This window comes from Lepisosteus platostomus, chromosome 4, assembly GCF_059453375.1.
Source record: "Lepisosteus platostomus isolate fLepPlt1 chromosome 4, fLepPlt1.hap1, whole genome shotgun sequence".
NCBI classification, from domain to species: domain Eukaryota; kingdom Metazoa; phylum Chordata; class Actinopteri; order Semionotiformes; family Lepisosteidae; genus Lepisosteus; species Lepisosteus platostomus.
This window is the reverse complement of record NC_142614.1, coordinates 10,351,978-10,364,738: the sequence shown is the minus strand read 5'-3', so window position 1 is coordinate 10,364,738 and position 12,761 is coordinate 10,351,978. Positions and strand designations below refer to the sequence as shown.

At 50.6% G+C, this 12,761-nt stretch overlaps 1 protein-coding gene across 2 annotated transcripts; it reads right to left on the bottom strand.

Annotated features, from left to right (window-relative positions):
• Window positions 1-612: 612 nt before the first annotated feature.
• chrne (cholinergic receptor, nicotinic, epsilon) lies at window positions 613-12,716 on the bottom strand. 2 transcript variants are annotated; one of them, XM_088628351.1, is made up of 13 exons: window positions 12,628-12,716; window positions 10,701-11,495; window positions 8,429-8,562; window positions 7,891-7,935; window positions 6,880-6,989; window positions 6,048-6,203; window positions 5,125-5,222; window positions 4,661-4,861; window positions 3,621-3,735; window positions 2,967-3,081; window positions 1,531-1,744; window positions 1,289-1,422; window positions 613-943 (listed from the first exon to the last, which is right to left on the bottom strand). In XM_088628351.1, exons 2-13 carry the CDS (start codon window positions 10,768-10,770, stop codon window positions 776-778), a joined length of 1,560 nt encoding a protein of 519 aa, XP_088484477.1. In that variant the 5' UTR covers window positions 10,771-11,495; window positions 12,628-12,716; the 3' UTR covers window positions 613-775. The 2 variants fall into 2 exon arrangements, with proteins under 2 accessions (XP_088484477.1, XP_088484478.1); XM_088628352.1 differs by lacking the exon at window positions 12,628-12,716 and having other exon boundaries at window positions 1,289-1,419; window positions 10,701-11,600.
• Between the last annotated feature and the right edge of the window lie 45 nt (window positions 12,717-12,761).

The following is a 12,761-nucleotide window of genomic DNA, read 5'->3' as shown; positions in this document are numbered from 1 at the left end:
CAACATTACTGATCTTACTGATCTTACAACAGGTGACTGTTCTATAGTAATGAAAGGTAAAAAATAACTAGTTTGGATTATTGATTTTACAACAGTAAAATAAATAACTGTTCTGGGTTATTGCTCTTACAATGGCTCCGTAGTTGCAGAATTCGGAGCCAAGAATGTCCATGTTCGTCTCACGTGTTAGTGTTCCTGAGGCTTGCTCTCACACTGGCGTCAGTGTGCCCAGCAGTACACTCTATAGGGTCCCGCTCTACAGAAAGGATAGTACATTGTCCAAGTTAAACAGCAACACTTCCCGGCTAATTCAAACAGCTGTACAGCGGAAACTGCACTGTGAAGCAATGAGGTTGGGTGCACATAAAAAACAGCAACATGGGAAAGGACTGCACAGGGCACTGTTCTCCAGTGTGCACGAATACCACTGGATTTCATCAAGGGCACCAATGTCACTTGTGCTCACTAGAGGGCGCCATGTGTTAGTAGGATGTTACTAGGCTATGGAAGCCGGCAGTGAGTTCCCCATGGTCCTGTCTGAGTGTGGACCCAGTCTCCCTGCACCACAGTGCCCCGTCCTCCACACAGGACAACTGACTTTGAAAGTCCCTGGTGGACACTGGCAGTCCATGGCAGCGTGTTCCCTATGTGAGCCCAGTCTCTGCTCCACAGTGCCCAGTCTTCACCACAGCACTGTAATGAATGGGCCGCCTGTATGTGCCTTACGCCTGCAGGAGAACAAATACAGCTGTTTTGGGAAGGCAGGGCTTCTTCTTTAATTAGGGGCGTATTTCTTGTTCTCCCCAGGGAAGGGGTACTCGGGGACGTTGTTGTAGTGTCCCATCAGGAAGATCCCAATGGTCCCAATGGAGAATAGCAGGATGGCCGCCCAGAAACACACCTTGTCGATCATTTTCCCGATCAGCACCCAGCTCTCCATCTCCTGAGAGAGACAGAGAGAGCAGGCAGAGTAATTGCAGCATCAGCACACTGCCCCAGTGACAGTGCTGTATTCACGGGTCACAGTCGTGACCATGGCGTACAAGTGTGCCTATATAGTGTCAATGTGGTGCCAGTGAACCTGTGAAATACCAATGCCCCATCTTTCATACTAGTGTGACAGTGTGTCTTGTGAAATGCCCATGTCCTCTCTGTTATGGTACTAGTCCAATCTCGTGCACATGCAGTGTCAGTGTAGTGCTACAGTGCCAGCATGTCTGTGAAATGCCGATCTCCTGTGTGTCATACTAGTGTGGCACAGTTGTGCCCATGCAGTGCCAGTGCTCACCGAGCCAATGTCGTTCTGCTCACGGGTGCTCTGTGCAATGAAGTTGCAGGCGTCCACACACTCCTTGATCTCAGGGGCACAATGCGCCAGGCTTTTATAAAGGCTGGCTGTGGTGCCCACGTCAATACCATCTGCTGGGGGGCAGCACAGAGAGCGAGAGTCAGACGGAGATTCATCCCTCCTGCTCCCTCCCATGCCCTCACCCCCCCTCCCTCATCTCCCTCCCCCCTGCCCCTCGTCACCGTAGGGCTCCTGGTGCGAGCGCGAGATGCCGTGTCTCTCTCTCTGCCTCTCGAACATCATCTCGCTGCGTGGCTGCTTCAGCACGTACTCCTCCGCCCGCTGTATCAGGCCGAATGAGCTGCGGCGGCGCACCGCGGGCGCCTCCTCCCCGCCCCCCTCCTCCGCCGCGGGGAGGGTCAAGCGCAGGATCCGCGGGACCACCTCCAGGAACACCTGAGAGCGGAGACAGGGACAGCACTGCAGAGCACTTCCTTCTTTCTTTAAAACTGACACACTAGCAATTCCTCATCACCGATGTTGCACACTTGCACATGGCAGGTGTGTGGCCAGCATGCGACAGGACTGCGACAGGCGTGTGTCAAGTGTGAGGATGGATAGTGACAGGTATGCGCCAGGTGTTTGACAAGCGTGTGAATATAGAGTGACAGGTGTGTGGATTGAGCCTGATAGATGTGTGACAGGTGTGTGGATGGAGCCTGATAGATATGTGACAGGTGTGTGGATGGAGCCTGATAGATATGTGACAGGTGTGTAGATGGAGCCTGATAGATGTGTGACAGGTGTGTGGATGGAGCCTGATAGATATGTGACAGGTGTGTGGATATAGTGTGACAGTTGTGTGACAGGTGTTTTGATGGAGCCTGATAGATATGTGACAGGTGTGTGGATGAATCCTGATAGATGTGTGACAGGTGTTTGGATGAAGCCTGATAGATATGTGACAGGTGTGTGGATGGAGGCTGATAAATGTGTGACAGGTGTGTAGATGAAACCTGACAGATGTGTGACAGGTGTGTAGATGAAACCTGACAGATGTGTGACAGGTGTGTGGATGGAGCCTGATAGATGTGTGACAGGTGTGTAGATGGAGCCTGATAGATGTGTGACAGGTGTGTGGATGGAGCCTGATAGATGTGTGACAGGTGTGTTGATGGAGGCTGATATATGTGTGACAGGTGTGTGGATGGAGGCTGATAGATGTGTGACAGGTGTGTAGATGAAACCTGACAGATGTGTGACAGGTGTGTAGATGAAACCTGACAGATGTGTGACAGGTGTGTAGATGGAGCCTGATAGATGTGTGACAGGTGTGTGGATGGAGCCTGATAGATGTGTGACAGATGTGTGGATGGAGCCTGATAGATGTGTGACAGGCATACGATGGGTATGTGGATGGAGAGTGACAGGTGTGCAGCAGGTATGCAACAGGTTTTTCAGAGGTGTTAAAGGCATGTAACAGGCATGTGACAGGCATGTGGATGCAATGTGATAGGTATGTGACAGGGGCACTCCAGTCGTGTGACAGGTGTGTGGATGGAGAGTGACAGGTGAGCAGCAGGTATGCGACAGGCATGTGGATGGAATGTGATAGGTGCAGTATGTGCACTGCAGGTGTCTGACACGTGTGTGACAGGTGCAGCAGGCGTGTTCATACATGTCGAATGCCGTGGGACATGGTGTGCGTATTGGGACTGCGCAGGGAGATGTTGAGCACGATGACACAGTTGGTCACGATGAGAGTGGCTACAAACATCGAAAAAATCAGGTACCTGCCAGAGACAGGGAGGAGGGAGGAAGAGGAAGAGGAGGGGAAAAAAAAGCTGAATTAGCCAAGGAGACAGCAGTCCATCCAGCCGGTGACACTTGATAGTGTGAAAGACAGCTTGAAGCAAAACTAAAAAAAAAGATCATTTTCACAAGCCCATAGGGAGGGAAATAGTTGTTTTAAAGCTAAATTTGTTAAAGAGATAAAGAGAACCAAAGACATTGGACACAGAAACTGGATACAGACAGACCTGACCGCCCAGAGAGGACAGGCTCAGTGACCACAGCCAGGATGTAGAAACTGGACAGACCTGACTGTCCAGAGAGGACAGGCACAGTGACCACGGCCTGGACATAAAATTTTGTACAGCATTTTCTGCTGCACTGTGAGAAATACTCCAGGATTAGACAAACCTTCTTCCATAAAATAAGAAATCAGCCAGAAAGAGAGAAATCTATTGGTTGATTATTACTGTCCTGTCCTATGCTGTGAACTGTCCCTTGCTTTGCTCGCAGTGTCAAGGGCCTGTGGAGACCGACTCACTTCCCGATGAGGGGCACTGACAGCGACGTCTCCGGGATCTGCTGGGCAATCAGGAACAGGAAAACCGTCTGAGCCAGGAGCACCGAGATGGACACTGTCAGCTTCTGCCCTCCAGCTGGAAAAGGAGAAAGGCATAGGTGAACAGGGCAGCAGGGAGAAACAGAGACACAGGTGACTTGGGATAAGGATATATTGGAAATAAGGATAGAGGGAGATGGATTATGATCAGGAGAGAGGGATTGGGACAGAGGGTGAGAGTTTGCAACAGAGGGAAAGGGATTGGGACAGAGGGAGAGGGATTGGAACCAGAAGAGAGGGATTAGGACCACAAGAGGGATTGGGACAGAAGTAGATGGATGAGGACCAGTAGAGGGGGATTGGGACAGAGGGAGAAGGATTGGGACCAAGAGAGAGGGCTTGGGACAGAGGGAGAGGAACTGGGACCAGGAGAGAGGGATTGGGTACAGAGGGAGAGGGATTGGGACCAGAGGGAGAGGGATTGGGACCAGGAGAGAGGGGCTGGGACCAGAGGGAGAGGTATTGGGACCAGGAGACAGGGCTTGGGACAGAGGGAGAGGAACTGGGACCAGGAGAGAGGGATTGGGTACAGAGGGAGAGGGATTGGGACCAGAGGGAGAGGGATTAGGACCAGGAGAGAGGGGCTGGGACCAGAGGGAGAGGTATTGGGACCAGGAGACAGGGCTTGGGACAGAGGGAGAGGAACTGGGACCAGGAGAGAGGGGTTAGGACCAAAAGAGAGGGATTGGGACAGAAGGAGAGGAACTGGGACCAGGAGAGAGGGATTGGGTACAGAGGGAGAGGGATTGGGACCAGAGGGAGAGGGATTAGGACCAGGAGAGGGGGGCTGGGACCAGAGGGAGAGGTATTGGGACCAGGAGACAGGGGTTGGGACAGAGGGAGAGGAACTGGGACCAGGAGAGAGGGGTTAGAACCAGAAGAGAGGGATTGGGACAGAGGAAGAGGAACTGGGACCAGGAGAGAGGGGGTATGAGGTGCAAGCATGCAACTTCCTGTCTGACCTTGTGCAGGCAGGAAGTAGGCTAGCACAACTAGCGAGGAGATGAGCACGCATGGCACGATGATGTTGATGATGTAGAACAGGGGCTTCCGCTGGATGATGAGATTGAAGTGCACTTCCTGGTACTCCAGATCATCAGGAGTGTACCTCCTGTTGATGACCTTGCGGGCAGGGCGGTGCCTGATTGCCCATTCCCCATTCTCTGTGGAGAGATGATATGTCAATCAAGTGTGAGCCAGGCCACCATTGGCTACAGCTGAGAGATCCATTTTATGCTTACACCCCAAACCCCTCCCACCAGGTCTGATACTGCAGCTTCTTGAAGAAAACGTCAACACATTGCTCACAATAATTTCAAAATATTGTAAACACTGTGTCTATACAGTGTGTACAGTGAGTACAGTCTGTATACAGTGTGTATGCTATGCACTATATAGTTCACACTGTGCGTATAGAAGTATGTACCAGTGAAGGCTTCAGGGTCAATGTCCACCCATTCTATGGTCTTGCCTGTGTCAACCGCCAGAATGATGTCGATCTCATTAGCGCTGTACGTCTGTGACCTGCAAAGGTCAGAGGTCAGCATCAGGTCACACAAAAATAATCTGGCAATAAAATTTGAAAAGAGAGTGGCACGGAAAAAAGGAAGAAGGATGCGAGAGACAAGGAGAGAGATCAGAGAAGGAAATGAATCGGTGGCTGGAGATCAGAGGAACAGATTCAAATCAGGGCCTCTATTCTGGGGTCATGTTTGCATGCGCTGCTTGTTCCTCCAGGAGAGAACAGACTCTGGTCTCTCTCTCTGTCCTGCAGCTCTCAAATCGCTCTCCTGCCATCACCCTCTCCAGATCTGCACTGCACAAGTAAGAACTGTCTCCTGTGTGTGTGTGATGGGTGTTCAGTACAGAACTGTCTCCTGTGTATGTGTGTGATGTGTGTTCAGTACAGAACTGTCTCCTGTGTATGTGTCTGATGCGTGTTCAGTACAGAACTGCCTCCTGTGTATGTGTGTGATGGGTGTTCAGTACAGAACTGTCTCCTGCGTATGTGTGTGATGCGTGTTCAGTACAGAACTGCCTCCTGTGTGTGTGTGTGATGCATGTTCAGTACAGAACTGTCTCCTGTGTATGTGTCTGATGCGTGTTCAGTACAGAACTGCCTCCTGTGTATGTGTGTGATGTGTGTTCAGTACAGAACTGTCTCCTGTGTATGTGTGTGATGCATGTTCAGTACAGAACTGTCTCCTGTGTGTGTGTGTGTGTGTGTGTGTGTGTGTGTGTGTGTGTGTTTGTGTGTGATGTGTGTTCAGTACAGAACTCTGGTTTAATTACAGCTGTTAAATGTCAAAGGCTCTCAGCTGGTCATTTCTATTTTCACTCCACCCTCACCTGAAGACCAGGGTGCAGTTCTGCCAGTCGAAGGGGAAGTAGGTGACCTCCACAGAGCAGGCGCTCCTGTAGATGGCTGGGGGCAGCCAGTACATACTGCCATCAGGGTAGATCAGCACATTGGCATAGTAGGCCACATCGAACTTCCCATCGATACTGAGAGAGAGGGGAGGAGGGGGACACAGGGAAGAGCGAGAGAGAGGAGAGGAGAGAAAGGAGAGAGAGGGGGGAGAGGAGAGGGCAGACAGGGAACGACAGGTATTACTGTCCAGATAGGGAAAGTGAGTGCAATGTTAACACGAGAGACAGAGAGTGGGCCAGCCTGCAGGACACAGGGCACTGCCCCCTAACACAGGGCCGCTGGCACTGGGAGCTCTGGGGAGGACAGAGAGACTGGGACGGGGGACTGGGGAGGGAGGGAGAGACTGGGACTGGGAGGACTGGGGAGGAAAGAGAGAGACTGGGAGGACTGCGGAGGAGAGAGAGGGATTGGGACTGGGGGGACTGGGGAGGAAAGAGAGAGACTGGGAGGACTGGGGAGGAGAGAGAGATTGGGACTGGGGGGATTGGGACTGGGAGGACCGGGGAGGCGAGAGAGAGACTGGGACTGGGGGGACTGGGGAGAGAGAGAGAGACTGAGATGGGGCAAGAGATGCCCCTAGACTTTGGAAGAGGGGGCGGAGTAGACAGGGGAGGGTGCAAGTGATCTGCAAGGATGACCGTTGAAGCACTTTGAAAAGACTGGCAATGAGACGAGAAAGAGCAGCAGGGCTCTAGTGAGCGTGAAGGGAAAGACAGAGGAGTGGCTCCTCCTGCCGCCGCTCCTGCTCACTTGTTCTCCAGCACGATGTCGGGGAGCCACACCATGTTGTAGGGCACGCGCACCACGGAGATGTCATCGTGCTCCGAGGAGTTCCACGCCAGGCGGTAGTCGTTCCATTGCTGAGAGGAGACAGAGAGATCACACAACACACTCCTTCTGAGTGTCTGACCAGGTGAGACACAGCAAGGAGAAACAGAGCTGACAGAGGACAGGCTCAGTGACCACAGCCTGGACACAGAAACTGGACACAGGCAGACCTGGCTGCCCAGAGAGGACAGGCTCAGTGACCACAGCCTGGACATTGAAACTGGACACAGGCAGACCTGACTGTCCAGAGAGGACAGGCTCAGTGACCACAGCCTGGACATTGAAACTGGACACAGACAGACCTGGCTGTCCGGAGAGGACAGGCCCAGTGACCACAGCCTGGACATAGAAACTGGACACAGGCAGACCTGGCTGTCCAGAGAGGACAGAAACTGGACACAGGCAGACTGTGGCTGCCCAGAGAGGACATTCTCAGAGACCAAAGCCTGGACACAGAAACTGGACACAGACAGACCTGGCTGTCCAGAGAGGACAGGCTCAGTGACCACAGCCTGGACATTGAAACTGGACACAGACAGACCTGGCTGTCCGGAGAGATCAGGCCTAGTGACCACAGAAAGAGGTATACCTTCTGCAGCACTGTCAGAAATACTCCAGGATCAGACAAACATTCTTCCCCAAAATAACTAATCTAATCCCAGAATTCCCACTCCTGCCAAAATCAGAATAGCTTCCAAATCTCCAGGGAAGGAAACCCAACAGAGAGCTGCAGATCAGTGCGTGCCACAGCCTGAGCAACAGACAGTCACCCTCGCTAATAATAATAATGGCATTGTCCTGAGTGACAGGCAATATTTCACTAATTGTTATTCCTTTGGCAGAACTCTGATTCACCACTCACGGCAATAACGCTCTTTCAGTTGAAAAACAAAATGAGACAGAATTGACAGAAAGAGACAAGATGTTACTCACAATCTCTATCCACACGTTGGTGGTCAGTGCCTCCTCTTTCTCATTCTGAAAATGAAAGCAGAGCTCAGTTCTTTCACTGAGGCTTGGTGTTTGCAACGTGTGTTGTTATGTAGTTTGTGTGGGCGGCGGTATCACTTCTTATGTGATTTGTTTGCTACCGTCCTGTGGCAATATATTCATATATGCATATTGTATGCAGGGCAATGCAGTGGTTATCATTACTGCCTCGCAGTGCTGGGGCCCCGGGTTCGATTCCTGGGGTGCTGTCTGTGTGGAGTTTGTATGTTCTCCCCATGTTCACAAGGGTTTCCTCCCACAGTCCAGAAACACACCGGTAGGTTAACTGGCTCCAGAGAAGACTGGACTGGATGGATGGTTATTGCCACACAATTGTATGCAGTGTAGTGTTGTGGGGAAGCAGATGTGTACTTAAGTAGAGGCACAGTTATGTAGTGTAGATTTGTATAGGTATGATGTTGCACAGGTACAGCTCAACACTTGTGTGGTTGTGTAGTGAAGGAGCTGTGCAGATATGTACCAGAGAGATGAGGTTGGTCAAAGTCAGCTTGACCTGGACCTGCACTTTGTCTCCTGGCTGCCTGGCCGGTCGAATCCTCTTGTTATATCCACTCATCAGGTCTTTAAGTAGCCGTGACTCCTGGTTCTCACATACTGAGAGAGAGAGGGGTTAATAGAGACACACTGGACACTACAGTCCATTAACACTGCACTGAGAGAGAGAGGGGTTAATACAGACACACTGGACACTATAGAACATTAACACTGCACTGAGAGAGAGGGGTTAATACAGACACACTGGACACTACAGTCCATTAACACTGCACTGAGAGAGAGAGGGGTTAATACAGACACACTGGACACTATAGTACATTAACACTGCACTGAGAGAGAGGGGTTAATACAGACACACTGCACACTACAGTCCATTAACACTGCACTGAGAGAGAGGGTTTAATACAGACACACTGGACACTACAGTCCATTAACACTGCACTGAGAGAGAGATGGGTTAATACAGACACACTGGACACTATACTACATTAACACTGGACTGAGAGAGAGGGGTTAATACAGACACACTGGACACTACAGTACACTAACACTGCACTGAGAGAGAGGGGTTAATACAGACACACTGGACACTATAGTACATTAACACTGGACTGAGAGAGAGGGGTTAATACAGACACACTGGACACTACAGTCCATTAACACTGCACTGAGAGAGAGGGGTTAATACAGACACACTGGACACTACAGTACATTAACACTGCACTGAGAGAGAGGGGTTAATACAGACACACTGGACACTACAGTACATTAACACTGCACTGAGAGAGAGGGGTTAATACAGACACACTGGACACTACAGTCTATTAACACTGCACTGAGAGAGAGAGGGGTTAATACAGACACACTGGACACTACAGTCCATTAACACTGCACTGAGAGAGAGAGAGAGGGGTTAACACAGACACACTGGACACTACAGTACATTAACACTGCACTGAGAGAGAGGGGTTAACACAGACACACTGGACACTACAGTGCATTAACACTGCACTGAGAGAGAGAGGGGTTAATACAGACACACTGGACACTACAGTACATTAACACTGCACTGAGAGAGAGAGGGGTTAATACAGACACACTGGACACTACAGTCCATTAACACTGCACTGAGAGAGAGAGGGGTTAACACAGACACACTGGACACTACTGTACATTAACACTGCACTGAGAGAGAGGGGTTAATACAGACACACTGGACACTACAGTCCATTAACACTGCATTGAGAGAGAGGGGGGTTAATACAGACACACTGGACACTACAGTACATTAACACTGCACTGAGAGAGAGAGGGGTTAATACAGACACACTGGACACTACAGTCCATTAACACTGCACTGAGAGAGAGGGGTTAATACAAGCACACTGCACTGAGAGAGAGGGGTTAATACAGACACACTGGACACTACAGTCCATTAACACTGCACTGAGAGAGAGAGAGAGAGAGGGGTTAACACAGACACACTGGACACTACAGTACATTAACACTGCACTGAGAGAGAGAGGGGTTAACACAGACACACTGGACACTACAGTACATTAACACTGCACTGAGAGAGAGAGGGGTTAATACAGACACACTGGACACTACAGTACATTAACACTGCACTGAGAGAGAGAGGGGTTAATACAGACACACTGGACACTACAGTCCATTAACACTGCACTGAGAGAGAGAGGGGTTAACACAGACACACTGGACACTACTGTACATTAACACTGCACTGAGAGAGAGGGGTTAATACAGACACACTGGACACTACAGTCCATTAACACTGCACTGAGAGAGAGAGGGGTTAATACAGACACACTGGACACTACAGTACATTAACACTGCACTGAGAGAGAGGGGTTAATACAGACACACTGGACACTACAGTCCATTAACACTGCACTGAGAGAGAGGGGTTAATACAAGCACACTGCACTGAGAGAGAGGGGTTAATACAGACACACTGGACACTACAGTACATTAACATCGTACTAGTAGGGAGGGGTGGTGATTACAGCAGAGACAGAAGTAAAGACCTATTGCGCAATGAGAAAGACAAACGTAACGTAAACTGTATAACATCCGAATCTCCATGAGTTGGAAGTGTATTAAAGATACGCGCCCAAGCGCTGTAGTGTGACATTGTACACAACCATGACAGCAGAAGTCATGCAGTCTTAGCGCTGTAACTCGACGCAGAACCATTACCGTAATTACTCACGTACCGTGCAGCGCGCACAGAGAAAACAGCACCGCGGCCAGAACCAGCCTGACGGTCAGGGATCGGGGACGCATGGCGACTCGGCACCGCAGCGGGGCTCCCGGCGCGCTTCTGGGCTCGGTTCCGCTGCTCGGCAGAGCGGGATTCGGACTCGCGGTTCCCCCGGGTCCGCTCGCCTCTCTCTCTCCTCCCCCAGCCCCCCTCACACGCCAGCTGTTGGCCTGCGGGGTATCGCGTTTCACAGCCCGGGGCGATAACTTTCCCTTAAAGACACACCGGGCGGCGGCGGCGGCGGTTAGCCCTGCAGCAGGCACGACGCCTTGCGATAGCACTTCTTACCGCAGCAGTGAGAGGTGCGAACGGACATGACAACCGTGCGTTTCAAACTGCCGACAAATGCCCAATAAGCATTTGTAAAGATCCCGTTCAGATTGCAAGCTGCGGGATACCGAATATTTCCATTCCAGCAGCAGTAGCAGGTATATTTGTGATCGATCACACCAGTGGTTTTACAGCGCTGTACATGGCCTGCAGTAATCCAGGCTGAAGAATACTGGCGGGGTCAGCGCCACCAGGAAGGGAATGAACGGGGTGATCTTCGGGCAGGTCACTGCTCGCCTGTGGGGCAGGGCGTCTCCTCACACCCCAGATGGACAAGCGCAGGATCTTCATCACCGGATACTCGAGCCCCTTGGCTTCCAGAAACGATATTATTAACACAGAGCAGCGACTCCGGATGGTTTCAGAAACGAATGTTGCTTATTCCCCTACCGAGTCAATCCCAAGACTTTGGTCCATTCTGAAAAAAAAGTGCCTTCACCCGTTCACATTCACCCTTTCACATTCCCCCGTGCAGCCAGGAGGCCGGACGGGCTGAACTGAAGGGAGTCGCTAACGGACCAGCGGTTCACTGCGCTTTACTACACTGTACTGCGCTTTTACCATGGTACTGCGCTTTACTACACTTTACTGCGCTTTAACCATGGTACTGCACTTTCACACCCTCATTCCACTGCGTTTTTACCATGATCTCATGTTTTTACCTGATTTCTCCGTTTTACCGCACTTCCCTGTGCTTTTATCATGGTACTGCAGTTTCACACCCTCATTCCACTGGGCTTTACTACACTTTACTGCGCTTTTACCGTGACCTCACGTTTCTACCGTGTTTTACCCTGATTTCACTGTTTTACCGCACTTCACTGTGCTTTTATAATGATGTTACTGTTCACTGCACCTTACCGCACTTCTGCCCTGACTCCACTGTGCTTTACTACACTTTACTGAGCTTTACCGTGCTTTTAACTTTATCACTGCTTTACTGCACTTTTAGCGTGATATTACTGTTTTACTACACTTCAGTGTGCTTTTACCATTATGTTATTGTTTAACTGCACTTTACCGCACTTTCACCCTGTTTCCAAGTGTGCTTTGTTACACTTTACTGACCTTTACTGCGCTTGATCACTGCTGTACTGTTCTTTACTGTTTTACCCTGATTTCACTGTCGTTTACTGTACTTTGGCCTTGATCACCGCATTACTGCTCCCTTACCCTGATATCAATGTGCATTACTATGTTTTTACCCTGCTTTCAGTTTGATGTGTTTTACCTTGAACTCGGCTTTACTGCTCTCTTACCCTGATTTCACTGTGCTTTACTATGTTTTTACTGTGGTTTACTCTGCTTTTACCTTGATCACCGCTTTGATGCTCTCTTACCCTGATGTCACTGTGAAGTACCGTGCTTTTACCTTGATCACCGCTTTGATGCTCTCTTACCCTGATGTCACTGTGAAGTACCGTGCTTTTACCTTGATCACCGCTTTGCTGATATCTTACCCTGATTTCGCTCTGCTATACTATGCTTGCACCCTGATTTCATTGTGAAGTACCGTGCTTTTGCCTTGATCTCCGCGTTGCTGCTCTTACCCTGATTTCTCTGTGGCTTTTACCCGGACTTGAGCTTTACGGTGATTTCCTGCGCGGTGCCCGGGGGGAGGGACGTGCTCGGACTGCAGCTCGCGCGGAGGGGGGCGGGGCTCGGGGGCTGTTTTTCCTCCTTT

What these genes read in the sequence shown, in the direction of transcription:
- chrne (XM_088628351.1), bottom strand. Translation starts at nt 10,770, where the DNA reads ATGCGTCCCCGATCCCTGACCGTCAGGCTGGTTCTGGCCGCGGTGCTG. An exon ending in TTCTCTGTGCGCGCTGCACG is followed by an intron (nt 8,563 to 10,700) that starts GTACGTGAGTAA and finishes TCTCTCTCTCAG; the next exon opens with TATGTGAGAACCAGGAGTCA. An exon ending in CCAACGTGTGGATAGAGATT is followed by an intron (nt 6,990 to 7,890) that starts GTGAGTAACATC and finishes GTCTCCTCTCAG; the next exon opens with CAATGGAACGACTACCGCCT.